The sequence below is a fragment of the Heterocephalus glaber genome, unplaced genomic scaffold, assembly GCF_053883595.1.
Source record: "Heterocephalus glaber isolate CG9 unplaced genomic scaffold, H.glaber_assembly_v1.0 deba00001479, whole genome shotgun sequence".
Classification (NCBI taxonomy): Eukaryota; Metazoa; Chordata; class Mammalia; order Rodentia; family Bathyergidae; genus Heterocephalus; species Heterocephalus glaber.
Window position 1 is genome coordinate 6,500,001 of NW_028258316.1, and position 26,877 is coordinate 6,526,877.

The following is a 26,877-nucleotide window of genomic DNA, read 5'->3' on the forward strand; positions in this document are numbered from 1 at the left end:
CAAATCTGGGGGATGGCAACCCCCAACAAAGGCACCCTTCCTGTCCCTCAGGGGTGGCCCTGTGGCCAGAGGAGCACTCACCGGCTAGAGGATGCTGGGGACCCTGGGGCCCAGGACGGGGATGGCAGTGCTAGGGTAAGGTGGTAGCGTGCAGTGATGCCTGCCTGGCCGCAGCTGTGGACAAGACTTGGCCGGGCAGCCCTTAGGTGCCAGGCCGCCCTTCCAGACCCACAGTTTCCTGGCACCTCTGGGCAGGAAGGCTCCGGCTGGAGTGGGTGGAGAAGCAGGGACAGATTGGAGGGAAGGTGTCCCCTTGAGGGTGGTCCCCAAACTCTAGCCCCACTCTGCTCTGGACACGCAGGCCGGGGGTCCAGTTAGCCAGGGAGCCTCAGGAGCAGAGAGAGCATGGATGGGGGCCTGGGAGGTTCTCAGGCCCTGTCCCTCTCCCAACACAGCCCCAGGCCAGCAGGCCCACGTGGAGGTGTTTACTTTTCCTGTCTCCACACTGAGCCCTTTCAGAGAGGCCCATCCCCACCCAGGCCAGGGCCAGTGAGCCACGCACATGGCGCCCCCCTGCCCGCCCTCCCTAGCCCTTCCTGCCGTCCTCTCCACAGGAGCACAGAGCTATGAGGGCTTCCCAGTTGTGTGGGGACTGGGGTAGAGGAAGTGTCCACAGAGGAGGGAAAGCGAGGCCAAGTGGAGATGGAGAAGAGGGCGGTGGAAAAAAGAGAAATGAAGCTGGGAAGCCGCGAGTAATAGTGGACGGCTGTGATCCCAGCAATCAGGAGGCTGGGGCAGGAGGATCATCACAAGTTTGAGGCCAGCCTGGGCTACAGTGAATTCAAGGCCAACCTGACCCACATAGCGAGACTCAAAAAGCCAAAAAATATAAAAATGAGGTTGGGAGACAGGAAAGGGATGGAGCACTGTCGGGGTCTGGGGCCCCTGGCAGCAGAGGCTCCAGGCCTCGGTGGTGGTGGCGGTGAGAGTGACAGAGGGCAGAGGACAGTTCCTGGGGCAGGGAGGCCTCTGCAGCCTGGGCCAGGGCCTCACTGCCTGGCTCTGTGCCCAGGACGCCTGGCATGGCCCAAGCCACACCCTGAAGCTGGAGCTCCTGATGCCCACCCGAAAGCCAGCCTCCTCCTCAGCCCGGGATGGGCCCCGGCGGGCTGTGACCTGGTCTGGGGCCGGGCTGTGTGTGTGTGTGTGTGTGTGTGTGTGTGTGTAGTATGGTGAAAAGTTTCCCCAAGTCAGAAGGCCATGGGGAGGCGTCTCAGGGGGTCCTGCTCTTTGCTCTCTCTGACTGTCATGTTGGTACATAAAGGGGGTAGAAAGGTCAGATGTGGCCTTTCAGGCCCGTGGGAAAAACTCTGCCCATTTCCCTAATCCATATTTATTGGGGTGAGACACTGGGATGGGGGAAGCCCCCGCCCCACCCGGCCAGGCCAGGTTAGCGCTAAGAACAGGCTCCGTGTCACCCAAATCCTCCCCTTTGTCTGCAGATTGGCTCCAGAGTCCTCCCCTTCCCTCCTCCCCCTTGCTCCCTCCACTTGGCCCCCCTCGGGGTTGCCAAGCAACCATGGAAGGGTAGCTGAGATATTTTCTTTATTACAAGCAAAAGCAAGACAGCATCATGGCCCCAGAAGGGGAGCAGGGTGGGGGCTGGGGAGAGGACATCCTGGGCTCTGGAGGGCTGTAGTGCCCTGTCTGCCCTGGGCACAGGCTGTGGGGACACAGGGCCCGGAGCCCAGGAGAAGGTAAAAGAGGAACAGAGCGGCAGTGAAGGGAGAGAGGATGCACAGCCATGATCTGGTCTGGACAATGCAGAGCTAAGGAATGGGAGAGACCCGGGCCCAGACTGCTTGGCTGGCACCCAGGAGCTAACCCTTATTATCTCATTTAATCCTCACAGAGGCCCATTTTACTAGTTAGGAAACTGAGGGTCAGAGCTGCAAATGGTGGCGCACACCTGTCATCCCAGCACTCAGGAGGCTGGGGCAGGAGGGTTGCCAAGGGTTCCAGGGCAGCCTGGGCTACATAGTGGGTTCGAGGCCAGCCTGAACTACATGAACTATAGTAGGAACCTGTCTCACATAAAAGGAAACTGAGTATCAGAAGTGTGACCTCACAGGCCTAGCAAGTAAGTGGACAAATTGAGGAAAGATTCCTGAGCCCCAACTCTTTCATTAGTTCCTTTTTATTTTCTCTTTTTAGTTTTGTTTTGAGACAGGTCTCGCTATGTAGTCCAGGCTGGTGTTGAACTCACTATGTAACCCAGATTGGTCCAGAACTTACTGCTATCCTCATGCCTCAGCCTCCCAAGTGCTGGGATCACAGGTGTGCACCACCACACCTGGCTTTTTTTTTTTTTTTTTGTAACAATTTTGATGAGATGCAACTCAGATACCATATAGTTTGCCTGCTGAAAGTTTCAGTTCAGTGGTTTGTGGCATATCAGAGTTGCCCACCTATCACCACATCAATTTTATATTATTTCCATGGCTCTGAAAAGAAACTGTACCCATGAGCTAGCTTTCCCCATATTCTCCCAACTCTGGGCCTCAGGTTCCTGGCGTGTAACATGGGGAAAGTGATAACATTTCTCTCAAGGCTATAGCAATGCATGCAAAGTATTTAGCTCAGTGCCTAGTAGACTGTAGCAGTGCTGGGGGGCAGCGGTGGAGGCCTGTAACCCAGCACTTGGGGAGGCTGTGTCATGAGAATCTCGAGTTCAAGGCCAGCCTGAGCTACATAGTGAGACCTTATCTCAAAATAACAATGGGCTGAGGATTTAGCTCAGTGGTTCTGTTGCCTGCCTTGCAAGTGCAAGGACCCAAGTTCGATCCCTGCTACCAAAAAAAAAAAAAAAAAAAAAAAGAGCAGGAGGCCCCTGAATTGTCTCCTAGCCTTCGGCAATAACAACAAAAAATTGTGTTTTTTTTTTTTTGGTACCGGGGATCGAACTCGGGTCCTTGTGCTTGCGCAGCAGTCAGTGAAACCACTGAGCTAAATCCCAGGCCCAATTTAATTGTGGTTGTTTTTTAATTACATGATAATGATCTATGTCATTAGATCTATGTCAATGAGCCTCTTATTTGTCTTTGATCCAGCCCACTCTCAGTCAGGAATCGTTGTAGGTCTGGGGTGGGAAACAAAGGAAGTGACTGCTATCCTCCCTCCCAGGGCTTCCATTCTAGTGGAGAGACCAGGGAGACCGCTGTTAAGTCTCACTCGGGGAAGAGCACGATGGGACAAACATGCCTGCTGAAGCCATGGTCACTAAGACTGGACGGCTTCAGCCCTGTCACCCACCCCATGGGAAGGGACAACTTTTATACACTGGAACGTTCTGTGCAGGGTGAAGGGGTCCTAGGATCCCTTTGCATGGGGAGAGGTGGCCAGGCTTTGGTGTCTCTGAGACTGGACACATCAGGTTATCAGTTCATTTTCAAAGGAGGAGCCAGGCGTGGTGGTGCATGCCTCTAATCTCAGCACTCAGTGGCTGAGGCAGGAGGATCTCTACAAGTTGGAGGCCAGCCTGGGCTACCCAGTGAGTTCAAGGCCAGACTGAATTGCTTAGTGAGACCCTGTCTCAAACAAACAAGAAAGAAAGAAAGAAAGAAAGAAAGAAAGAAAGAAAGAAAGAAAGAAAGAAAGAAAGAAAAAGATTCATATGCCCACTGTCCACAGTCCTTTTTTTGTTTTTCCTTTTGTGATACTGGGGACTGAACCCAAGGCCTTCATACTGAGCTATATCCCCAGCCATTTTTATTTTTTATTCTGAGACAGGGTCTCAGTAAGTTGCCCAGGTGAGATCTGATCTTTGATCCTCCTGGCCTCAGTCTCCCTCAGTGCTGAGGTTACAGGTGTGCCTCACCATGCAGTTTGCCCACACTTTTGTTATCCTCCGTGTGTGTGTGAGGTGGAGCTGGGGTGGAACCCAGGGTGTCACGAATGCTAGGCAAGTGCTCCACCACTGAGCTACATCTTCAGCCCCTTTTTGTGCATTCTTACTCATCTTTCACTCCACGGTCCTGAAGTGTGCTTTTTCACCTGTCCAACCATTCATTTAATTGCTGTCGATGAAGCATTCACGCGTGCAGCCATCCATCCATCCATCCATCCATCATGGATTCCACAGAGATTTACTGAGCATGTGCTGAGTGCTGGGCATGCTGTTTGGCAAATTCTTGATGAAGTGCCAGTCTCAGTGGAAGGAAAGGGAAGCCAACGGAGAGTGCAGGTCACTGTGTCCCTTTTTCCTGAGAGCTGGTTTTCTTTTTTTTTTTTTGGTACTGGGGATTGAACTCGGGTCCTTGCGCTTTTGAGGCAGGTCGCAGAACCACTGAGCTAAAGCCCCGGCCCTAAGAGCCAGTTTTTTTGTTTTTTTGTTTTTTTGGTGCAGGGGATCAAACTCAGGTCCTTGCGCTTGTGCAGCAGGCGGCGAAACCACTGAGCTAAATCCCTGGCCCAAGAGCTGGTTTTCATAAGGGAGAAGGGAGTCAATTTTCTCTAGTGGAGCTGAGGGCACACGGGAGCCTAACAGTGCCGTGTGCGTGTGTGGGCATGTGGGCACACGTGTGCGCGTTACATGATAATACATGATAATATCTGCCTTACTCTAAGCAAATGCCAACTATGTTTGGATTCTTGCCTCCAAACACCTCAACCATCTTCAGCAGAGGACAGAAGCAGTGGACAGGAAGAAAGAACCCACTTCACAGAGGCCATAACTGCTGGTGTGGTGGTGCAGGCCTGTTATACCAGTACTCAGGAGGCAGAGGCAGGAGGATCACCACGAGTTCAAGGCCAGCCTGGGCTACATAGTGAGTTCAAGACCAGTCTAACCTACATAGCGAGACTCTGTCTCAAAAAAACAAAAAACAAACAGCAGCAATAAAACACAAAGGCCAGCTGGCGTGGTGGCACAGGCCTGTTATACCAGTACTCAGGAGGCTGAGGCAGGAGAATCACTGCAAGTTTGAGATGAGCCTGAGTTACATAATGAGTTCAAGGCCAGCCTGGACTACATAGTGAGCCCCTGTCACATGAGGAAAAAAAAAGGAACTAAAGAAAACCAAGGCATAACAGGTTCGGCTTATCAGAAGTCATTCATCCTGGAAGCCCTAGGCAAGGCTGCCTTTTTCGGAAGTTTCCTACACTTGATCTTAGCCAAAAGGCTGGGAAGCGATTGGAGAAGTTTCCTGCACTCAGGGAGAACGCTGCCAGGATTTCAGCTAAAGTGTTTCCCCTGGCTCTGCTCCTTGTGGGGGGAGCTGGCTGGGTACCTGTGTGTCTGCCGTCTGCCCGTCCACTGGCGGGCTACTTCTGCTGGGGCAACATCACTCTGGTAGCTTCCCCCACCACCAGAGGACACATGAGGTCACTAAATGCTGCTCACTGGGGGTCACCCGGAGGGACGGCCAGGCCACTGCTCACCTGCAGAGCAGCGGTAGCCTAATTGCTCTCCCGACAGCTCATCTGACCCCTCCCCCTCCCCACTCGCCACACTTGAGCCCTAGCAAACCTTTGAAAATGTAAATCTGAACTTGTCAGACCTTTCAGGATCCCCACAGCGTTTAGGATAAAATCGAAAATCCTCCCAGGGTCCTGTGGGGCCGGGCAGGGTCGACCCCAGCTCTCGGAAACTTCCTCTTCCTCCTGCGCTCCGACCACACCAAATCCCTCTTTCTTTTTCTTACTCACCCTGTTCTAGTTTACTCGTTAGTTTTGGATGGGAGACGTGCAGCATCGCTGCTGCCTCTCTCCCAGCTCCTGGGGCGCCTGTCCTCAGTGATCTGCCTCCTCCGGCGACGTCTTGTCTATGCTGAGCCCCTGACTAGCACACGGTAGGCGTCCCATAAACACCCCACGACTGGAGGGAAGACCTTGCTTCCTCATTCCCCGAGGGTGAGGGCACCAGGCTACTCTCTGCCCAGAACCGATGGGCTTTTTCTTTTTCCCCCCTGGTACTGGGGATTGAACCCAGGAGTTTGGCAAGAGCCCTACCACTGAGCTATCCCCAGTCTTCTAAAAAAATTTGAGACTGGGTCTCATTAAATTGTTTAATTGCTTAAATTGCTTAATTGAAAAGACCTCGTTCCATGGGATTATGGTAGCTGATTCATCGTGAGAATCAAATAGAAACATTTCAGGCTGTGAGCTAACAGAAGAGGTAAGGACTGATGTGACAACACAGCTGGGGCAGGGGACAACAGGCATCCATCCTGGAATTACTTTTCCCTTGTAACATTACTATCTCAACATAAATTAATTATACATTCATTGTGGTGTTTTAAAACAGTCAAGCCTAAGGCTGGGCTTGAACTTGCAGTCCTGTCTCAGCTCCCAGAGTGCTAGAATCCTAGGTGTGCACCACCCCGCCTGGTTTACAAGGGCTCCCTAAATCGCCCAGGCTGACTTTGAACTTGTGATCCTCCTGCCTTAGCCTTCCAGTTAGCTGGGATTACAGGTGCACCCCTGTGCCTGGTGCGGCTGGCCTGTAAACAGTGCTGACATCGGACTGGGGGCATGGCCTGATGGTACTGCACTTGCCTAGCATGCGGGCCCTGGGTTTGATTCCCTCAACTAAACAACACAATGGTAACATTTTGAGCAGCAGGCAGAAAAGCCCTCTTCCTAGGATGCAGCTAGACCGGCCTGGAGTCCCCTACTCCCTTTCCTGCTTTACCTCAACCACGTTCACACAGGCTAGGATGGGGGTGGGAATGGATTATTATTTATAGGGACACAAGGTGTCTCCTGGAACCCCCCTTTTTTTTTTTGAGACAGGTTCTCGCTTTGTAGTTCAGCATTTATGTCTGCCTCTTCTGTATCTGCTAAGTCCAGCATGGAAAGCCGCAGTGTGTGGTGAGTTTGAAAGCCCCCAACGCTGGCTCATCACCTGCCGGCAGGGGGGTTTTCACTAATCTCAGTTTCTTCATCTATAAAGTGGGGCTGATAGTAGCACCTACTTCTCAAAGTCGTTATGAGGGGTCAATCAGCTACTGTTTTTGTTTTATTTACTTATTTTCTAAAACAGCGTCTCACTGTGTTGTCCAGGCTGTCCTCAAATTCCTGGGCTCAAATGATCCTCAAATGATCCTCTTGATTCAGCCTCCTGGGTAACATGATATCATGCTTGGAAAATTACTTTTTTTTTTTGGAGTGTGGGGGAGTGAACCCAAGGGCTTTACATTGAGCTATATCTCCAGCCTTTTAATTTTTTTTTTAATTTTGAGACAATATTATTGCTAAGTTGCTAAATTGCTCAGGGTGTGCTCTAACTTGGATTTCTCGTGCCTCAGCCTCCCAGAAGGCATATGGCACCATGCCAGGCTAAGCTACTACCTTTAAAGCTCTTAGCGATTGGCTCATAAGACACTCTTAGTTATTACTATCAAGTGGAGCATTCCCAGGAGTTGGTGGGCTGGGCTGCCTCTCTATAAAGCCCAGAAGCTGTGCTTGTCAACTATTGTCAGAAACTCTAAGAAGTCTATGTGGTTCATTTTCAAGTCGGAGGGCAAGCTCGAAAACACCCAGACTCAGAAGGGTTGGTTGGGGGGAGGGCACTGTACTAAACCCTGGAGGCACAAAGATTGGTAGGACCCACTTCCTGTCCTAGCGAGGAGAATCAGACAAACCGACAATCACAATTCAACCAGGCACATGGCCGGGCTGCCCAGAGATTGGGAGGACAGAGGAGCATTCTAGGGAGTGCAAGGGCAGAGGCAGGGGTGTGTGGGGACCCGCAGGGTATATGAAAGACAGGATGTAGAACAGCCACACATTCCCCTCCTAGGGGTTACAGCCTAAGAATCTGGGTCCTTTTCACCCTGGAGACTGAGAGTCTTCCCTGGGCCAGATGTGGTTGGTGGGGCGGGGGTGCATTGGCCCTTCCCCCGAGCCTCTGCCCAGTGGGCTGTCCAATGCAAGAGACAAGGAAAAGACAGTGGCCTTACTAGATTCCACGCCCCCCACACCCACCTGCTCCCCACCCCTGCTGCTAGAGTGAGGTATCCAGGAGACTGCAGGGGCCTGGGAATCAAGCCCTGTCTTCCGTGGGGGAGGGTGCAGCCTCCAGATCCCCAGGGAGGGTGTGGTCTCTGGAGATGGCATCTTGGTCTTGGGGTTGGGACTGCACCCTCCTACCCGAGAGCATTCAGTATAGGCTTCTAAGGGGGTGACCCTCTGACCTCCTGACTGTTCTCCCTCACCCTCCCTGGAAGACCCTGGGCAGGAGCTTCCGAAGAAGGGTTCCAGAGGCCGTAGGTTTAGATGTAGCTGCTGTAAGGACTGTAGACCCCTGGGCACTCTTGGGGAGCTCAGCCAAGGCCAGGGGCCTGCGTCAGGGCCACAGAGTGCAGGGCCGAGATGTGGGTGCCTGGCCCAGGAGGGAGGGGGAATGGGCGAAGGGGTCAGGCCGAGGGAGCAGGCGGAGCGCCAGGACTGAAGGGCGCCGAATGGGGGTGGGAGGCCGAGGGGTCCGGCCGGTGCAGGGGGGGTGGCCCCCAGGGAGGGGCACGCTATGTCTTTAAGAGCTGCCTGAGCGCAGGTTGCAGCTGCCTGGCCAGCCCGAGAGACAGCGGAGATTCATTACCCGCCGACACAATGACCATTGATGGCCCCGTGGCGTTATTCAAATCCAGTACCAATTGCAGCCGAGCCCCTTTCTCCGCGCCAGGCCCGTATTGTTGGAGCGGCCCACTAAAAGCCCGCCCCGGCCCCGAGCCGCCAGAGGCGCCCGCTCGGGTTCAGCCCTGCGCCTCGCCAGCGCGCCGGCTCCCAGTCCGGTTCCCCGGGCGCTGCAGGTGACCCAGCGGCGCATTCCAGCGCTCCCCGCCGCCCGGGCTACGGCCGGCGACTCAGCCACAGGGAAGCGGAGAGCGCCCGAGCCGGTGCGTGCGCGGGGCTGGGCGGGGGCGGGAGGCCCGTGAGTCCAGCAGCCCGGACCCGAGCTCGAGACGCGACCTGGCCACGGGCCCCAGCTATCTGGATTCCCAGCAAACCCTGGCTAGGGGCGGGGAGAGGGAAGTCGGGGTTCCCCGGGCCTGACAGAGGAGATTCCCCTGAGCTGGGGCAGCACGGAGATCTAACACGGGCCACTCTAGGGACCCCGGGCCGCGACCGAAGGCAACACGCCGGTGGTGATGGGGATCCCCATGCTGGTCGGGATCCGTGTGCCTGATGGTCCATTCACCTTACCGCGGGATGGGCCACGACCGCCCAGCACTGGCGAGGTATTCCGACGCGCAGCTCCGCAGACCTCCAGATCCGGCGCGTTTAAGGAGCGAAGCGCAGCCTGCAGGTGCCCGGGGCCCTGAACTCAGGGGCTTCGCCACTGATTGTCCAAACGCAATTCTTGTACGAGTCTGCGGCCAACCGAGAATTGTGGCTGGACATCTGTGGTTGAGCCCCGGGCGCAACAGGGACGAGGGCCGCGGGGACCGAGCTCCGGGCGGGCAGCTGGCTGGCCCCGGCGCGACGATCGCGGCCCCTGTGCGCCGCGCAAAGGAGGGACGCTGCTCTCTGCCACCGGCACCGCCATCCTCACCCTCTTTCCTCCTGACCCTCCTCCGCAGTGACCGTCCGGGTGCGGGGTCCTCCAGCCGATTGCGTCGGGTTTCCCCCTTTAAAATTTCGGCCGGAATGAAGCTGCACGCAGCTGCGGACCCGGTGTGGTCCCAGAAGCCCGCCCTCGGCCAGAGCCGCAGGAAGTCGGGGTGAAAGCAGATGCTGGGGGAGCGCGCTTGCTAACTCGCTTCGAATTTTTTCTAACCTATCCCCGGGCCAGTCACCCCCAAACAAAAAATATCCTACATCAGCCCTAAGTCCCAAACCAACCAACCCCTCCCACAAGCCCCTCTGCACGGACGGATGGGCTGAGCCTCCAACCACTGGTGGGGCGGAGAAGCTCACGGAACGATGCGCTCCAGCTGGAGGACTACCGGGCTCTGCAAGCAGAACTTGGACAAACGAATCCTTTTCATTAAAGACAAATCTTCGGAGATAGTGGGGTTTATTTATTCGTTTATTTTCTCAAAAGCAGGGCTCAGGAGTTGCTTGGGAGGGGGCTGTTGGGAGCTGCTGCTGGTGGACCAGAGTCACCTGTCCTGACCCCTTTCTGGCTCAGGATGGGGCTGGAGACCTTCGGGGTCCAGGCTGCCTCGACCCTGGCCAGTTCTCACCCAGGCGCAGGCATCCCTGCTGCAGGGAGAACCCAGCTTCCCCCAGAGCCTTTCTCCTGCTCTGCTGCTCAGCATTAACTGGAGTGCGGTGGGGGCAGGGACACCCTGCATCTCTCAGCCCCAACCCCTCTTGGGCAGCCATGGAGAGGAATCCCAGACCCAGTTTCCAGGACCTGGGATCCCTTGTGGGACAGCCGGCCAGTCTGTAGCCCAGGAGCTGGAGGGAGGCAGGACCTCCAGCCTACAGGAATCAGGTCAGGCTGACCCTCTGCAGTGAGGCTGTCGGGCCATTGCAGGTCCCCTGCTCTGTCCCCCATTAGGGACACCCTGACCTCAGCCCTGCCTAGAGAGGGTTGGTGAGCCCGGCCCCTACTGTAATCCCAACATGGTTGTCCCCACCACTCCCAGGAGCCTTCTCTGCAGCAGGCTGGAGAAGTCCACTGGCCAGGTCATCTGTCCCCTAAGAGAATGAGGGGCACCCCCCAGCAATGCCAGGACATTTGATGCTTTTGTCTTCACAGGATGAGAAATTTCCACCTTAAATTATCGACATTTAATGAAAAGCAATGTTCTGGGCTTTGGCAGGATGATGTTGGTGCCCTCATTCTTTTTTAAGGTCTCCCTCCGGCAAGACAAAGCTCTTTTCTCCAGGTTATGGAAGGCAAGGGGGTTCAGCAGGTCTTCCATGCCATTCCTAGTGTAGGGCCAGGGGATCTGGGTGCAGGTGAGGGGACAAAGCCTGGCTGGGTTGTGTCCTGGGTTGCAGACTGGCCCTGCACCTCCTTCTCCAGATACCCCTACAGGACCACTCTACAGGGCAGTCTGAGTTTCAGCCTTTCGGGCGCATGGCAGCTCTGAGACCCCTAGGCAGAGGACAGGAGGTCATCCCAGGGCTGTGGCAGGGGACAGATGCGGCACCTCCCATCTCTAAGGAGGTAGCTCCCAGCGAGGCCAGTGAACAACCTAGGCTTTGATTTGCCCAAGGCCAGCTGTTGCAGGCAACCAGACCCCTAGACTTCCAGAAGGCATGGAGGGAGGTGGGGCAAACCGCTCTGCCTACCACGTGCTGCCTGCCCCTACCCTGCTTCCTTGCAACCCTAACTTGTGTCATCAAGTATCTCCCCAAGTTTAGACACTATAAATACTCAGTTGTTGCAGAGGAAGCAACTGACGGACACTGACCCCTATGCCAGGTCTCTGCTGGGCAGTCCAAGGTCAGGCTCCTTCCTCCCTTTCCACTCCCAGCAGAATGAGCGGTACAAAGACTGGGGAGGGTCTCAGGAGCCCATCTGGTGGCCGGGGGGGGGCAGGGTCAAGGGCTGGGGAGCAAGGGGAGGAGGGGTGTGGCTGGGAGAGCAGCTGCTGGGTTGGGGGAAGGGGGTCAGCACTGAATAGGGGACCCCAGCTGGGGTTCCATAATGATATCAGTGGGGGACAGGCACAGCCCTCTGCTGTCCAGATGGGGAAACTGAGGCGAAGAGTCCTGGGATCTCTGGAAGGGAGGGGCCCACCTTCAGTTCTTCAGGCCCATTCATCTTCCCTACAAGATGGCCCTGCAGCGAGGGTGCCTCGTTGGTGGCAGTCACTCAGCGTTTAGACTGAGACACACAGAGCAGAAGGCAGCTGGGTCACCTGGCCACAGAGCCCCTGCCACTCCTGACACACTGGAGGGGACGCCCCCAGAGACTGCTTTCCCTGCTCATGTGCCCAGAAAGGCTCATTTTTAGCACCTGGCCTCCTTTCCCTGCCTGGAGGGAACTCAAGGGACAGAGCAGGGAAGAAGGCAGCCAAGGGGGACAGGGAGACCTGGAAGCGGGGCCCAAGGAGATATCTGACTGTTCTGTGCTCCCCCTTCCAAGGGCCCGGGCATAGGGGCCCTCAGCCACCGTGCAGCGTGGAGATGAAGAGGATGTTGTCCTGGTTCTGCAGCTGGTAGTCCAGCTCCCCCTGGGGCAGGAGAGAGGAGAGGACATCAGGGCAGAGCCCGGTTTCTCCCCAGGTGTTAGGAGGCAAAGGGGAGAGGGCACCCTACACATCAAGAAGCAAACCTCCAGCTGCCCTTTCCCTCTGCACTTGGGGTGGGAACTCAAGCAGCTTCAGTGTGGCTGCTGCAGTGGGACAGAGGCTGTCCACCCTCGCTGGCCCTGATGAGGGGCCTCAGACTCCCACTGAAGCAGCAGGGGCCAGGAGAGGAGTCCCCAGTACTGACCAGCAGTTCCCAGTCGGCATCGTTAATCAGCACCAGAATTCCCGGCCGCCTGTGGGAAAGATGGTGGTGAGTAGCAGGGAGCAAAAGCGAAGGCAGGAGGCACAGTCTTGGGCCATGGGAGAGAGTGCAGGGAGCGCTTCCTCCTGAGGTCTGGTCAGAGACCTCTCAGGGAGTGGGGCTGCAGTCTGTAGAAGTCAAGACCTTTGGGACCAGGTGGAAAATGGGTACAGATGCCAGCACCACCAGCCAGACCTCATGCAAGTTGTTTGCTTCTCTGTGCTGCCTGCCCGCAAGGCCATGATAACATGAGTTTGGGGCCTGCCATGCTGCCAGTCACACACCCAGTAGGAGGAGCCACTTTTTTCTCTTATTTTTGGTACTGGGGATTGAACTCGGGACCTTGTGCTTGTGAGGCAGGCTGTGGAACCACTGAGCTAAATCCTCAGCCCAGAAGGAGCCACCACTTTCAATATTAACATCTTAGGCCCTGGAAAGGAGATCTCGGGTGTCTAAGCCTCATCCATGCCCATCCTGGTGAGGCCTCCTTGGCTGTTCTGGGTCAGGGACAGTGCCTGTGGCCCTGAGCATCTGAATGTTAAGCTTAGCCTCGCTCCTGCTGGCAGCAGCCCAAGAAGCGCTGCTGTCCTTGCATGTGGCCTCCAGGACTGCTGCAGCACAATCTGAAGCAGGACCTGGTGGCAGCTCTGGCCCCTAGGGCCTGTTGGTGACCTATGCTTCGAGGCAGATGAAGGCGCTGCTCAACTGTGCTGCTCACCTCTCTACCACAGGAGGCTGTCTTGGTTTGAGAAGTAAAGTGACTTCTCGCTACACGGAACCCTGTTCTTTGCTAGGAGCTGGGCTTGGGACAGGTCGGGGAGACCACATGAGTGTGTGCCTGAGTACGTACGAGTGTGCACCCAACGACGCTCTGAAATCCCAGCCCTGTGCTGTCCTGCACAGTATCTTCTGGGCACTGGTGGCTCTTCAAATAGTGAAATAAAATGGAATGGTTATAATTTCTTAGTCATATCAGCCACACTGCAAGGGTTCAACAGCCCCACGTGGCAGCAGCTACCACACTGGATAGCACAAATACAGAACATTTCCATCACCACAGAAAGTTCATGGGAAAGGACTGTCCAAGACACTCCGGGGCTGAGGTGACAGTGGGCAGCAACTTCTTAGTTGTTTCCATATGGAGAGGATAACTGAAGCCCAGAGAAGCAAAAGAAGTCGCCTAAGGTTCCACAGCAAATCTGTGGCAACCACAAGGCATAATGCTATTAATTTTGGAGAAATTTACCAGGATCCTTTCATCTGGGTTTTTAACAAATGCCCAAGAGTCCATTGTGGTAATGAGAAAATTGAAAAGAGACAAGAGCTGGATGGAAGCGCCTTCCTTAGAGGAGTCAGAGGGAACAAAGGGAGGCAAGGACAGAGGAGGCCGAGGCTGAACTCAAGGACAGGGGCTCCGACATCCTTCCCTCCCTCTGCCCTCTTCAGGGAAGGAAGAAGGGGACTCACACGCTGTCTCCCTGGATGAACAGCTCTGGCCGCTCTTTTAGCAAATTCTTCTTGATCCAGACAAGGAGGTTCCGGATGTCCCCTGGAGAGGAAGGCACAGAACAAACTAACGTCAGACCAGAGTCCTAAACCCTAAAGCCCTGCCTGGCCCAGGAGGAAGCAAACATGGGGGTCCCAAGGCCTCTTTTAGATCAGACTGTGATGCTCGTGAACTTGTGTGTTCCTAAGATAGGGAAATGAACGCGAGGTCTTCAGAGAAAGTGGCCTCTGGCCTTGAGAAGCATCGGCCTCTACCTCTAGTAAGGACTAGAGGCAGACAGTGGGAGAAACTGTCACATCCAAGAGCCAGGGCACAGAGCCCTCCGCATGAGTGCTGGAAACTGGTCTGATAGTGCCAGGCAGGCTTCCGAGGGCCCAAAGAGCCCCTTCCACCTTTATCTCTCCAGCCAGTCCCACATGGGGGATTCGGCTGCTCTTGGAGGGGTCTGGATATATTTCCTTTTGTGAGGGGAGAAAAACAATCACTGAGCTGATAGCATCAGTTAATTTCCTCTAGCAGAGGGAGTGGAGGATCCTTCACCGGCCAGGGATGCTGACAAATCACTGTTCACGGCTCCTCCTCCCACAGCCCCCGCAGGCCAGCAACAGCCACCTTGAAGAACAAGGGGTTCAGGGTCGAAGGGCATCTCCTCAGTAAACACCAGGTCCTGCCTCCTGGGGGAGTGGTGTTCTGGGACAGCCACTGGGTCCCTTTGTCCCCAAGGTCACCTCTCCTTCCCCAGGACTGGGAGCCAGCCCTATGAACTCTTTGGTACCTAGGGTCTCTCCCATCGATCCCTCAAACACAGTTCTAAGGCTGCTGGGGGTTGCTTTCTTAAAGGTGACCTAAGGACAAAGACTCTAAGGAGACAACCCAGTCTCTGGGAAGCCAGTGGGGGACTTGGGCCCAACCAGCATCTGTTCCAAGTCTATCTCAGTGGGCTCTGCTGTCAGGGATGTGCCCGAGACAAAGCTCCAGGGTTGAGCTGGGGCAGGGCCCGGCAGGGGCCAGGCTGACCAGCCTAGGCCAAGGGTCCCAATGTGAGGTAAGGGACAGGCTGCTTCACTCTGCCCCCAGCGTGTGGGCCCCGAAGCATGGACATGGCACATGCTCAGCCTCTGCGTTGAGCAGGGCCAAAGGCACTCTCCTTGGCCTGTACACCACCCTGGCAGGAGGGATGCAGCCTGGATGGACTGGTCCTCTTTGCTCAGCGCCAACACCCCTGGATCTGATGCCAGCAGTGCACAGGCCACAGGCAAAGTGTCTATGACTGAGACTGGTGCCTTACAATATTAATTCCTCCTTCTAAACAAAGCAGGCTGGAGTCCCTAGTCCCTGGAATGCACGGGGTGGGGAGAGCCTGTCTGCAGCCAGCTGTGGTCTACTTGGCTCTGTGGTGGGCTCCTTCCTGAGGTCGAGGTTCCAGAGGCTTCCCTTTGGCCCTGAATCCTCTTGGCCTCCATCTCACCACTGTCTGGTAGGCCGCCAGCCCATACATCTTGTAGCCGCTCGATAGAGCCACCAGGGCCTGACATATCTATCGCCAGCCTTGGCGGGTGAGGCTGTGCTTGTGTGTGCAGAGGCATGAGAGGCACTGGGCAGCACCTGGCTTGGGGACCATGGGCTGTACCTCCATAGACCTAAATGGCCTTCACCACAGAGCCAGGACTCAGCTGGGGAGCAGCCCTGATCCTCCAAAGGAAGGGCACCTTGCTATGCTGAGTAGACTCCAGGGTGGGGGAGGGCCAGTGGTCATGGTGGGGTCATTCACGTGATGGTACTGTCGTGGAGTCCCAGGGGGTGGGCCGGGGGATGAGTCCCGGTGCTGGCTCATTTATCATGATGCTCCTGTTTGCTGAGGTCACTCCCTCCCTCCTCTGCCTGCCCCCACCCCGGGCCTGCACACATTTTTGATAGCCTGTTACCATGGTGAGGCTACCGCATCACCACCCGTATTGTTCCCCCATGCCTGGATTTGGGGGTGGGGAGAGGTGGAACTCATGGCTCCCTTCGCAGGCTGCAAGGGCCACTTGGCCTGGTCTGAAACACATCCCCTGGGACATCTTGCTCAGCTTGTTGAGGCCCAGACAATATGCAAATAGGCTTCCAGCCAGATGGTCGGCTTCCAAAGGGGCCCAGGGGAGGAGGAAGGGTTAAGCAGAGTCAGGGGCTGGTAGCTTGGGGATGGCTTTGGGATAGATGGGGGCTGGGGGGGGGTCTCACTTCCACTTTCCTACTCTGTGTCTTCCTGCCTTCGTACTCCTACTGAGGGCCGTCTTCCTCCTGGGATCCCATGGAATCATTCACAAGACAAACATTTACTGAGCAACTACTATGTGCCAAGTGCAAGGGAGACAGCAGTAAGCAAGATGGGCACAGAGCCTACTCTCACCAAGCTGAGAGGCCAGCAGGGGAGGCAGACATTACTTAATTAGTTGTGATAAATTGACCTCCTTTGTTTTGGATCAGGAAAGACCTTTCCAAGCGTGTTAACACTGAAGCTCAGGCCTGAAGGATAAGTGGGGGAGCTGCACTCGGAAAGACCTAAGGCAGGTGGAACTGGCAGGTTCAGGATGGGAGCGCAGAGAAGGCAAACAGCTCAGCATGAGGGGTCTGCTCTGGATGAGGCCACTCGCACCAGGAACCCCAGGCCAAGTGTGTTCCAAAGGCCCTGAGCCCTTGATGCGTCAAACAAGATGCAGCTCAAACATGAGCGTTTTTAGTTTTGTTCTCATTCTCGGAGTAGGGGCAGAGGGCTCAGCACCATTGGGCTCAGAATGCTTGCTGGACATGTGGACAACTGCCGAGTCAGGGATAGAAAGCACGGTGACAGCGCCGATTTGGTGTTGGGAGTTGGACGCCATCATTTCCATTACTTGAGATTGGGAAAGGAATTTTCAGAGGCTCACCTTCCTTGCTGTGTGAAATAGGGTGGTCAGAATGCCTTACAGGGGTGTTCTGAGGATGGAGTAAAATGATCCACAGATACAGCTCCTGGCACTGTGCCTGACAGCGATGCTATGACTATGCCTGCATCGGAGGGAGAACCTGTCTCCTCTGCCTTCTCTGCTGTCCTGGGCTTCCACATCCTCTGCCCACTGGCCTGGCCCCCAGCTTTGGGGAGTGAGGTGCATCACTACTCGGGTAGTGCTGGGCTGGCTGGGGTTTTCTGTGGGGTCCAGTGCCTTCCCACAAGAAGCTGGACAGGAATGGGAGCAACAGGAGAGCGGTGAGGGGTACAGGCACTGGCTAGCCTTCATTCCTTACTTACCGGGGATCGAAACCAAGGCCTTGTGCTCTACCACCAAGCTACACCCCCAGCCCGTTTTTTTTCCCTGGTACCAGGGATTGAACTCGGGTCCTTGCACTTGCGAGACAGGCGGGAGAAGCACTGAGCTAAATCCCCACCCAGCCCCCAGCCCTTTTTAATTATTTATCTTTTTCTGCTTCCTATCATCCATTCTTTTTTTTATTAGTATATGTTTGTGATATATAATATATTAATTACGGATTACTTTTTAAGACAGGGTCTTGCTAAATTTCCCAGGCTGGCCTTGAACTTCTGCTCCGCCTGTGTGTGCCACTATCCACCCCCACCCCCAACTCCTGCATGCCCCCATTTTTGAGACAGGTCTTGTTCTACTGTCCAGACTGGCCTCAAACTCTAAGCTCAGGCAAGCCCGCCTCAGTCTCCTGAGAAGCTGGGGCTGCAGGTACTTGTCACTGCACCCACCTGTCTGCTTCGTTGCATTTTAGATGTTCAGACCTGTAAGACACCAGTGGCTGCTCAGTGCCCCCAGGACACCAGTGCACACAGCACCAGGGGAGGGAGGTGAGCGCCCTGACATGTAGGGAGGCCTTGGGTCCTGGCCCACCCACCTGAGGTAAGCAAGGGATGGGAGCTGCTACTCTACTCTGGAGCCAGAAGGACCTGCACTGTGGGTGAGATGACAGTGAGTAGGACGTCATGTCACCTGTCTTGGTGCTACCTGTCCTCTGACAAAGGGAGACAATAATCCATACTCCTCAGGCTTGCTGAGAGGATTAAGGCATGCTACTAACAAGCAGGCCAACAGAGTGCTGTTGTGTGATCAAGTGACTTCGATTCCTTGTCCTCTGGGCTTCTGGAACCCTGTGGTAAAGGCTGCTGCCACAGCATGTGGCAAACCCATCTTACAGCATGCCCATGAAAGCTCCTGCAGGAATCTCAGCCCAGTGGACTTGCTCTTGTCTGGGGAAACTGACTTCCCACTGTGGCAGGGTCAGCTGAAAGAGAATGACCTCAAGATCTCCCTGCCATTGAATCCCAGCTGCAAGAGGCCCTCACCCAGCCTGCCTTGGGGACAGGAGGTCACCTCCTGGTAAGCAGCTCTAAGTGCGCTTTCCTTCAGAGCAGAAGTGCTGCCACCACTGGGCCTGCTGGTCCCTAGGGCCTACAGCAACAAATGTGTCCCCTCATCCCCACCGGCCCTTCAGACTTGGGAGATGTTGAGTCGCTACATCTCTGCTATAGGTTAAACAGCTTGATGCCCAGTAAGTCCACCAAGCTCCAAGTCAGGGCTCTCCGAGGAGCCCACCCCAGGTCCGAGTTGAAAGAGAGAAGAAAGCACTAGCAAGGGGTGGGGGGAGAAGTGGGTGGAGGGAACCTCGAGGCTCCATTTACAAGTGAATGGGGGTAAGAATGGAGCAGTTTGTGGGCTAAACTGGCCTCAGAAGGAGGTTTACAGATGTGTGAGGGGACGCTCCTCATTGTTTAATTAAGCAGAAAGTGGATCTTTTCAAAATCAATTTTGCACAGGGACTGGGGGGGGGGCGGGATGGAGGGCAGTGGGGAGGGGATCAGCAAACAGGCACCAAGAGCAGAGAAAGGAACAGCTGGCCCCAGAGAGGCTGTGAAATGCATGCTAAGCAGTTTAAAGTGCCCAAGAGCTCTACTCGGCTCCTGCCCTCCCTCGCCAGTCACCCTTTAATGTGAGCTGAGCCAGAGGGGAGGGCACAGGACAGGGTGGAGGAAGCGGGACAGGGAAAGGTGAGGCAGGCAGTCTCCTACCCGGAGCCAGGCCTGGGAGCCTGGAGCTAGGGATCCTTGAGCCATAAAAGCCAGCTCCCTGCAGTGGAAGAGGTCAGAGCTGGCTGGTGCTGATCCTACCAAGCCCAGCCAGTCTCGGAGATGATCCACTCTTCAAGATGGTGCTCGAGGATCTCACCAACCACCCTGGTGCGCGTGCATACACATGAAAGCTCTCACTGGCTCTGCACACTCTACTTCACAGAAGTGAAGTACTGGGATCTGGAAGCAACGTTTCCAAACTGGAGATGTCAACAGATACTGAGCTCAATAAAAAACAGCCCATCTCCCATTCCACAGATAGGGAAACAAGAGGGCCGCGAATCACTGACATGCACGGCACACTGCCAGGGCTCCTTTCTTGCGGTCTCAGACTCTTTGGCCTCACCCACTCTCTCCTCTCACTGTTGGTTGGGTTGGGGGCTCTCTCCTGACCCCTGCATCCCCTTGTTTGCGGGACCTGTCACAATCCATAATCTGTGGCTGCTGCTGTTTTGGCCAAAGCCTCCAAGATCGGCTTGGCCAAGTGGTAGTCTCTGGCCTGGGAAGGCTGCCAGATGATGGATCTGGACATGGGTTTGGGAGAGAGTAAGACTCTCCCCACAGCACCAAGCGCCTGCCCTCCCGCTGGGCTCACGTGCCAGGATAAGGCCTAGCAGCTGCCAACTAACTCCTGGCTACAGTGTGACCCATGCCTCCATGTACACCAAGGTAAAAATGGCTAAAACAAGTAGAGACCCATAGCAGGGGCCCAAATAGTGAGCTAAAGATACTTTGTCTTCCCTCCTGTTTCCTTTCCTTCCATCCAGAGTGTTGGGGAGTGTGGCCTCCCACCTTCCCACTACAAGTGGCTAGAGGATGAAGGACAAGAAATCCAAGTGCTAGACTAGCTTCCTTTCTTAGGTAACTGTGGCTGTGTCTCAAATCCATTCTTTCTTCCTGTCTTTCTCAGGTCTGGTTTCCTGGATGACAGATAGTATGCACTGGGAACATGACACAAACTGAACTCAGTAGCTGTTGAAGGCAAGAAGGAATGAACCAAAGGGTAAAAATGGGAAGATAGGTTAACAGTGAGAGATATTAGAGTGATGCCAGAGAGATGTCGGGGAGTTGCTTGGGTCAAATGGTGATGGGCGGGTAGCAGTAACAGGACTTGGAGATCCTGAATTTGGCTCTGGTTACCATCACTTGCATTTAAATAGCCGTATGACTTGGGGTGAGACCCCTGGAATCTCTGAGTTTGGTTTCCAGTATTTACTTAGTGATGCTGAGGATTGATCCCAGAGTCTCAGGCTTGCTAAGCAAGTGCTGTACTACTGAGCTACATCCTTAGCCTGCTTTCTACTCGCCCCCCCACCCCCCACAGTACTAGGGACTAATTGAACCCTGGGCCTTCACATGGTGCTACATTCTCAGCCCTTCTTTCATTTTTACTTTTAGGCAAGATCTTGTTAAACTGCTAAGTTACCTAGGCTGGGCTGGAACTTGTGATCCCCCTGCCTTGGCTTCTCACGGTGCTGGGATGATAGGCTGGAGCCACCATGCCCAGACTGGTTTCCACCTTTTAAAATGGAAATAATGGTAGCTATCTCTTAGGAGTTTGTGCCAACAATTTGCATATCCAACTGGGGCTTTTCCTACCACTCCAAACTCAGCCTGCATCCCATATGATCCTGGCCTTCCTTCAGTTCTTTGTCCACCCCAAGGCCTCTTACCCCTGGGTAAGTGCTTCCTCACTGCCTGAAGGCTCCTTGTGTGCCTGCTGTCCCTCTGCAACTCAGCAGGCTGGCTTCTTTTTAACCCTGTGGCCCTTCCCTCATCGCCACCTAGTTAAAGAGGTCTCACTGACCAGTTAGCAGCTGGAAGTATCCATTTGATTTCCTCCCACTAACACTACAGTTTGGAATGCTACAGTTGCATATTTATTTGTTCCCTTGCTTACTGTCCAGCTCCACTTCCATGCCACTGTTGACTCCATCAGGGCAAGAGCCAAACACCCAGCAGCAAGTACAGTGACTGCCACAAAAAATACTGCCCATTATATGAAAGAACAAGGTACTTACTACTATACCTGGCACTTGCTGAGTACTCAGTCAGTGAATTAATGAGATGGGGCTGGAACTGGGAAAATTTGTGTAGGTTTTTGTGCCAAACAAACTTGAGGGGAAATAAAACATAAATTGTGATATTTTAATAAACTTGCAGGCAAGGTCTTTGAGACTGAATCTGTGAGAAGGCAGTGAACTCTGTTCCCTCCCAAGGCTGTGTGGCCATCTGTCAAACTAAGAAACATCATCTTGTCATCTGTGGGTATTCCCCAGCAGGGACACACAATCTCATCATCCTGACATTAATGCCAGCCACCTGTCCATTCCCAACTCAAGGGGAGCACTGCCCTGCTCCTAACTGTCCTCCATCCTGGTACCTGCCGGACAGACCCAACCTGTGCTGCTGTCCCCTGACCTAAGGGAAGGCCAGGAATAGCCGGGTAGCCAGGGAACCTGGGCCATCATAACCATTTGATTTCTGGCAGTTGTGTTCATTCTAGAAAAATCCCATCAAACCTCACTTGACTATTTCCTACGGTCCCCCACAGGGACCCCATTCCCCAGGCTCCCAGCCCCAAGTATTCTGCTCTGAAGGCCTGCAAAAGACCGCGACATGGGCTGGGGGTGTGGCTCAGGGCTCAGCCTCCAGTACCACCCCAAACCAACCTTAATGGCCACCACACCAAGGCCCTGCTGCCAAGCTATACCCAGCTGGACCCCCAGAGGTTACCCTTTAGGACCTCCCCAGTGGGAGGCGGGGACTGGCTCCTCTTGCTCATGTCTGTCTCTTCAATGACTGGACATGGTCTGCCACTCAGGAAGTGCTTAGTGTATGTTTGTTTAAGAAATATTAGCAAGTATTTGAATGAACAAATTTTTAAAAATCCACTATCTCCCTTAGTCAACCTCCCTCCTCTAGGCTTTCTAGCTGGAGGGAGGGAAGGGGAAAGGGGATGTAAAAAGAATCAAGACGTGCTGCGTACATGTACCAAGATGAATGTAATTATTACTATGTACTGCTAACATGTACTAATAAAAATAAAAAGACTTAATCCTTATACCGAAATGGGAGCCTGTTCAGCCATTTGTACATTCCATTCTCAGCAGAGGCTGCCACTTTCGTGGGCTCCTTCCCCTACTGCCATATCACAACAGAGACACAGGGCACAACTTATTTCCTTTTAGTGACTGGCGGATGGATCGCCATTCCCACTTTGCAGGTGAGAGTGCTAAAGCTTAGAAAGGTGAGGTCATTGGCCTAAAGTTTTTTTTTTGAGCCAGGATTTCTCTATGGAGCCCAGGCTGGCCTTAAACTCATGGTGTTCTTCCTGCCTCAGTCTCCCCGAGTGCTGGGATTATAGGTGTGCACCACCACATCCAGCTTACTGGCCTAAACTTCTAGAGGGTGTTAGTACAGAAACCCCATGTAATGACTAAGTTGCCCCACCTACTTCCTATGAAGGGGGCTGACTCCAGAGAAGATGGGAGATGAGTGTTCTGGTGCAGCTTCCTCCTCCTCACCATGGCCAGGGAAATCCTGCCCCTTCCCATCTGAATGGGGCTGAGGGACCCCACAGACCCACTCCTGCCCAATGGGGCCCAGAGATGCACTGAGAAAGCCAATACTCACAGGGCTCTTCCTGCCCAGGCAAAGTGACTTGATGTTTCTTTATACCATCAAACAGGAGCTCTGCACCGCCTCTGCAAAGGAAGGCCAGAGAAAAGACAGCCAGGTGAGCTCCTGAAAGCGGGAGGAGGTAGCTGAGCCTAAGAACTGAGAATGGGGCTGCCAGCAGAACCCCGGAAGATGCAGAGACCAAGGCGCAGGAACACAGTGAGTACCAGTGACTGATTCTCTCCTGTGATTTCCTGATGTGGTAAAGTGGAATGTGTATAATCAAGCAAAGAAACAAAATGCCAAAAAGACCTAGGAAGGACTCTAGAGACCTCAGTGCATCTAGCAGTTTCTCCTGGCTATGTCAGCGTTGGAAATGCCCATCCCTGTCCCTTGCTTTTGGCCAAATGGGCACAGAACAGTGCAGGAGGCCTAGAGAGCCACTGGGCTTAGCTTCAGCAAAGAGTAACTGTTCACATCACCTTGGTCTTTTATTAGATGTTCCTCACTTCCTTTCCCCCTCAGGCCCTCTCAGGGAAGGAAGGAGGCCAACATTGATTCCATTTGACCAGAGAAGCCGACTGAAGCCTAGAGAGATTAGGTCACTTGTCCAAGGTCAGCCAAGCAGTAGCTGCACTAGGATTTGAATCGAACTGGTTCCCGCTCAGCTCCAGCAGCCTTGCCAGAAACAAAACAAACAACCCATGACTTCTCTGAGGTCAGAAAGCCCCTTGGAGACAGAGTTCAGTTCATTTCTGTGGCCCAGCACCTGGCCAAGGGTGGGATAGCAGAGATATTCAGAGCCAAGTTTAGAAGCCAGGACCCCTGTGTCCCACACAGCATCTCCCTCTGGGTCTCCTTATTCCCATCCCAGACTTCACAAGGGTCTGAAGTGAGAAGGTCTTAATAGACTTTTGATAGATGTGATGCCTTCCACCCCAGCACCCTTTCCCCATCTCAGGGAACAGAGATGTCCTAAGGCAGCCCACTGGGGACTTTGCCTTGCAAAGGCAAGGCAAGCATTGTCATGAGGGAAACATGGGGCGACTGTCATCCAAACAAGGTCACGCTTTGTTGATGCAGAAATGTGGAGGGGGAGCAAAGGCCCATCTGTGGCCGCGCGCAGGGCCATTTCAGCTGCAAGCCTGCACAGAGCCTGCATTTATCTCCTTCCAAGAGCCTCGTTTTCTCCTGGGTAGGGGTTGGCACATGCAGCAGCTGGGGTGGGGGAGGGTGACAGGCAAGGGGCTCAGAAGTTGGGGGTCAGAGAAGAAGGGTGTGAACTGGAGGCACTGGGATCCATGAAAACAACTGAGAGTGGCCAAATCTGGTGGTGCCAGGCTCGGAGGCTGAGCCTGTTTTTCCCTTTAGAAGCAGATGAAGGGAGGACCAGTGTAGCTGAGAGACCCGATACTGCTGGGTCCTAAGGGAGGGGCTGGCATTTGCCAGCACATCTGGAATGGGGGAAGATACATGCTGAGCCTCTGGAGTGATTCAGGGAGGCAGACAAGGAACCTGTTTTGGCCCCAGAGACTCAAGGCCAAATCCCACTGTATCTTAGAGCATTTCCTATTCACCCTCAGCTAAGATACCTCCATCTTGCTTCCACCCTCACAACCTGACATCATGAGGGATATGTCTGATACCAGCGACAGGTACAGACATTCTTCAAACTCCTTCACTTTTCCTTTTCCTTTTCCTTTTTGTACTGCTAGAGATGGAACCCAGGGCCTTGAGCATGCTACACAAGAACTCTACCACCAAGCCACACCCCCAGCCATGCCCTCACTTTTTCTATTTTATCTTTTTCATTTTGTTAAGAAAATCATCTATTTATACTTGCTTATTTATTTCCCCTCTACCTGGTCTTCCTAAAATGGCCTTGCACACAGTAGGGACTCAATAAATATTTGCCAAATGAATGAAAATGCCCACTTCTCTGCCCTCTTCTCTGACGTCAGTGGTGTGCCCTGTCTTTGCCAATATTTCCCCAACTTGTTGAGGAGAAAATGGAACGGGACAAAGGCAATCTCACACCTGGGCCTTAATAGCCTGGACCAAAGGAACCCAAAACACATCTGTACTATACACTTTGAGTCCCATGTTTCCTGAAAAATGCTCTAAGGACAGTTCAGGGGACAAGATAAAAGATGGCAGAAATGGTTACTGACGAGAGAGAGAAAGGTGTTACAGGGCCCACAGAAGAGCTGTGGGGCCAACATGACTACGTCTGGGCAGGGGTTAGAAGTGAAGACAGACACACCCCAGACTCCTTCCAGACTGGGAGAGGCAGGACCACTGGGGGAATGACGGGGACGGCAGCCTCAGGTTCAGACCAAAGGATGAAGCACAGCTGCTAAGAGGTGCATGAAATGAAAAGGTCAGATGTACAACATACGTGGACAGAGAGAAGGGATCTGGGTCTGCCACATAACTCGGGTATTCTTATTTCCCATGAAGCTGTGATGCTCATGGGGCACTGTGATGTGGGTGAAGGTGGGAAGGTGGGTGCAGGAAGGTTGTCCTCCCTTGCTGGGGCTCACTACTGCTCTTGGGAGTAAGGGAGGGTGATGTCAGAAAAGGGGAAATTGTGTCAGTCTGTAGACTCTGGAAGGCAAGGGCTTTGTTTTCCTCATTATTTCCTTACTGCCACATGTATCTGGCAGACAGAAGACATCTCTGGTAAACAAACACTACGTGTGATTCAGTGAGAACGAAAGGCAAGTGGGCTACAGATAAACCCTAAAGATAGCAGTCTGCAGCTTCTTCCTTTCCAACTCTGCTGCAGTCTGTCAAGGCAGCATGGATCCTCCTAGAATCCCCAGGCTTGAAGGGTACAGCTAGGCCCAGGGTCAGTGAAGCAAAATAGGCCAGACCAGTGTACTTGGATCCAAGCAGTTAGACAATATCGTCAATTAAAATGTATTTATCATTCATGAGACTGCCCCCATTCTAAGGGACAGAAATGCTTAACACTGTAGGGCATGGACAGAGTGCTATTTATCTTTGTATTCTCTGTATCTGGCCCACTGCCTGGCACATGGTAGGAACTAAATAAATGATTAGAGAATGAACTACCCAGTGAAAAGAAAACATGAAAGAAATGGGGCTTCCAATGAGAGAAAAAACATGGGGACAGAGATTTTAGATGCTCATCCCAGACCTTTCTTATCACATGGACGTTAGCCTATCTTTTCTCACACATAGTTTTCTCTCACAGTCTCACTTTCTCTGTGTTTTGGAAATGATAACCACCCATTTTTAGGGTCTCTTGGTTTTTTTTGATTTCTAAATTCTCCAGTTTTTCTCTCAGCCTTGCGGGGTTTTTTTTTTGGTTGTTGTCTATTCGTTTTGAGACAGCGTCTCCCTATGTAGTCCAGGTTGGCCTCGAACTCACAGCAATCCTCCTCCCTCACCCTCCGGTGTGCTGGGCTCACAGGTGTGAGCCACTACGCTCAGCTTTGAAACCATGACAAACCTTCTGTTGGGGGACGAGATAATGGCTTAAAGAAATTTCCTACTATTTCTTTGGTCATTTCTCATGATCTTCAGAAATCACTCAGCAGGTTTACTGACTATCCTGAAAGAAGTTCCAGTCTGCTTAAAACTCTCAATTCTTGGGAAAGAAAAAGGAGAGTGTCCCGTAAGGAAATCAAGGACATCGAAGAGTGGTAGTTTCAGGTTCTAGGAGCTCAGATGCCAAAGAGATGGACCTGGTCGGAAATGAGACTAGTAAAGATTGTGGGGGAGGCCGCCTAACTGTCGTGCCTTTGGAGTCCTACAGGATATAGGACACCGTGAAGTACCCGGAGCGCGCCTCCCGCCGTTGTGTGCGCCTCTATTCCCGGACATACGGCCTTGTCGCCAAGGGAGACCGAACCTCTCAGACTCGAGGCTGGTGGTACAGCTCATGGCGGGTGCGGAGCCTCGGCAACTCGGCCTTGTCAGGCCCCAAGGCAGGAGAGGAGCTTCGGGCCCAACGACTTCAATGCATCCCCACGGCGCCCCAGCTCTGTGACTCACCCGAACTCCACTTCCACTGACAAGGGCGCTGCCATGTTGAGGAAGCCTAGCTCGTAGGAAACTCCCCCTGAGTTCCGGCGCGCCCGCCCATTTCCGGTTGCCGCCTGGCGTCACGGGCGGAAGAGGCGGTGTCACGGACGGAAGAGGCGGAGCCCAGCAGTCC

The 26,877-nt window shown here is 53.8% G+C and overlaps 2 protein-coding genes and 1 long non-coding RNA gene across 4 annotated transcripts in view; 1 reads left to right on the plus strand and 2 right to left on the minus strand.

Annotated features, from left to right (window-relative positions):
* The window catches only part of Cercam (cerebral endothelial cell adhesion molecule), a 31,137-nt gene extending 21,266 nt beyond the window's left edge, over positions 1 to 9,871 (minus strand). The window contains exon 1 of the mRNA XM_087183115.1: positions 9,205 to 9,871. The gene's annotated coding sequence lies outside the window, so the exon portion shown is untranslated. The remainder of the gene's footprint in view (positions 1 to 9,204) is intronic.
* LOC147826057 (uncharacterized) lies at positions 8,474 to 10,007 on the plus strand. Its single transcript, XR_015439830.1, has 2 exons — positions 8,474 to 8,897; positions 9,111 to 10,007. It is a non-coding gene; the product is annotated as an uncharacterized LOC147826057 (long non-coding RNA).
* A 5-nt stretch (positions 10,008 to 10,012) lies between these two features.
* On the minus strand, positions 10,013 to 26,864 carry Urm1 (ubiquitin related modifier 1). Of its 2 annotated transcripts, XM_004849214.4 has the most exons (5): positions 26,715 to 26,864; positions 22,707 to 22,777; positions 13,921 to 14,002; positions 12,397 to 12,445; positions 10,013 to 12,134 (listed from the first exon to the last, which is right to left on the minus strand). In XM_004849214.4, exons 1-5 carry the CDS (start codon positions 26,747 to 26,749, stop codon positions 12,066 to 12,068), a joined length of 306 nt encoding a protein of 101 aa, XP_004849271.1. In that variant the 5' UTR covers positions 26,750 to 26,864; the 3' UTR covers positions 10,013 to 12,065. The 2 variants fall into 2 exon arrangements, with proteins under 2 accessions (XP_004849271.1, XP_087039242.1); XM_087183116.1 differs by lacking the exon at positions 12,397 to 12,445.
* Between the last annotated feature and the right edge of the window lie 13 nt (positions 26,865 to 26,877).

Bases quoted from the DNA above. Each gene is read 5' to 3' on its own strand.
- Urm1 (XM_087183116.1), bottom strand. From the start codon at position 26,749: ATGGCAGCGCCCTTGTCAGTGGAAGTGGAGTTCGG. The intron at 22,778-26,714 runs GTGAGTCACAGA...CTTCCTTTGCAG, and splicing joins TCAGTGGAAGTGGAGTTCGG to AGGCGGTGCAGAGCTCCTGT. The intron at 14,003-22,706 runs GTGAGTATTGGC...CTTCCTCTCCAG, and splicing joins GCCTGGGCAGGAAGAGCCCT to GGGACATCCGGAACCTCCTT.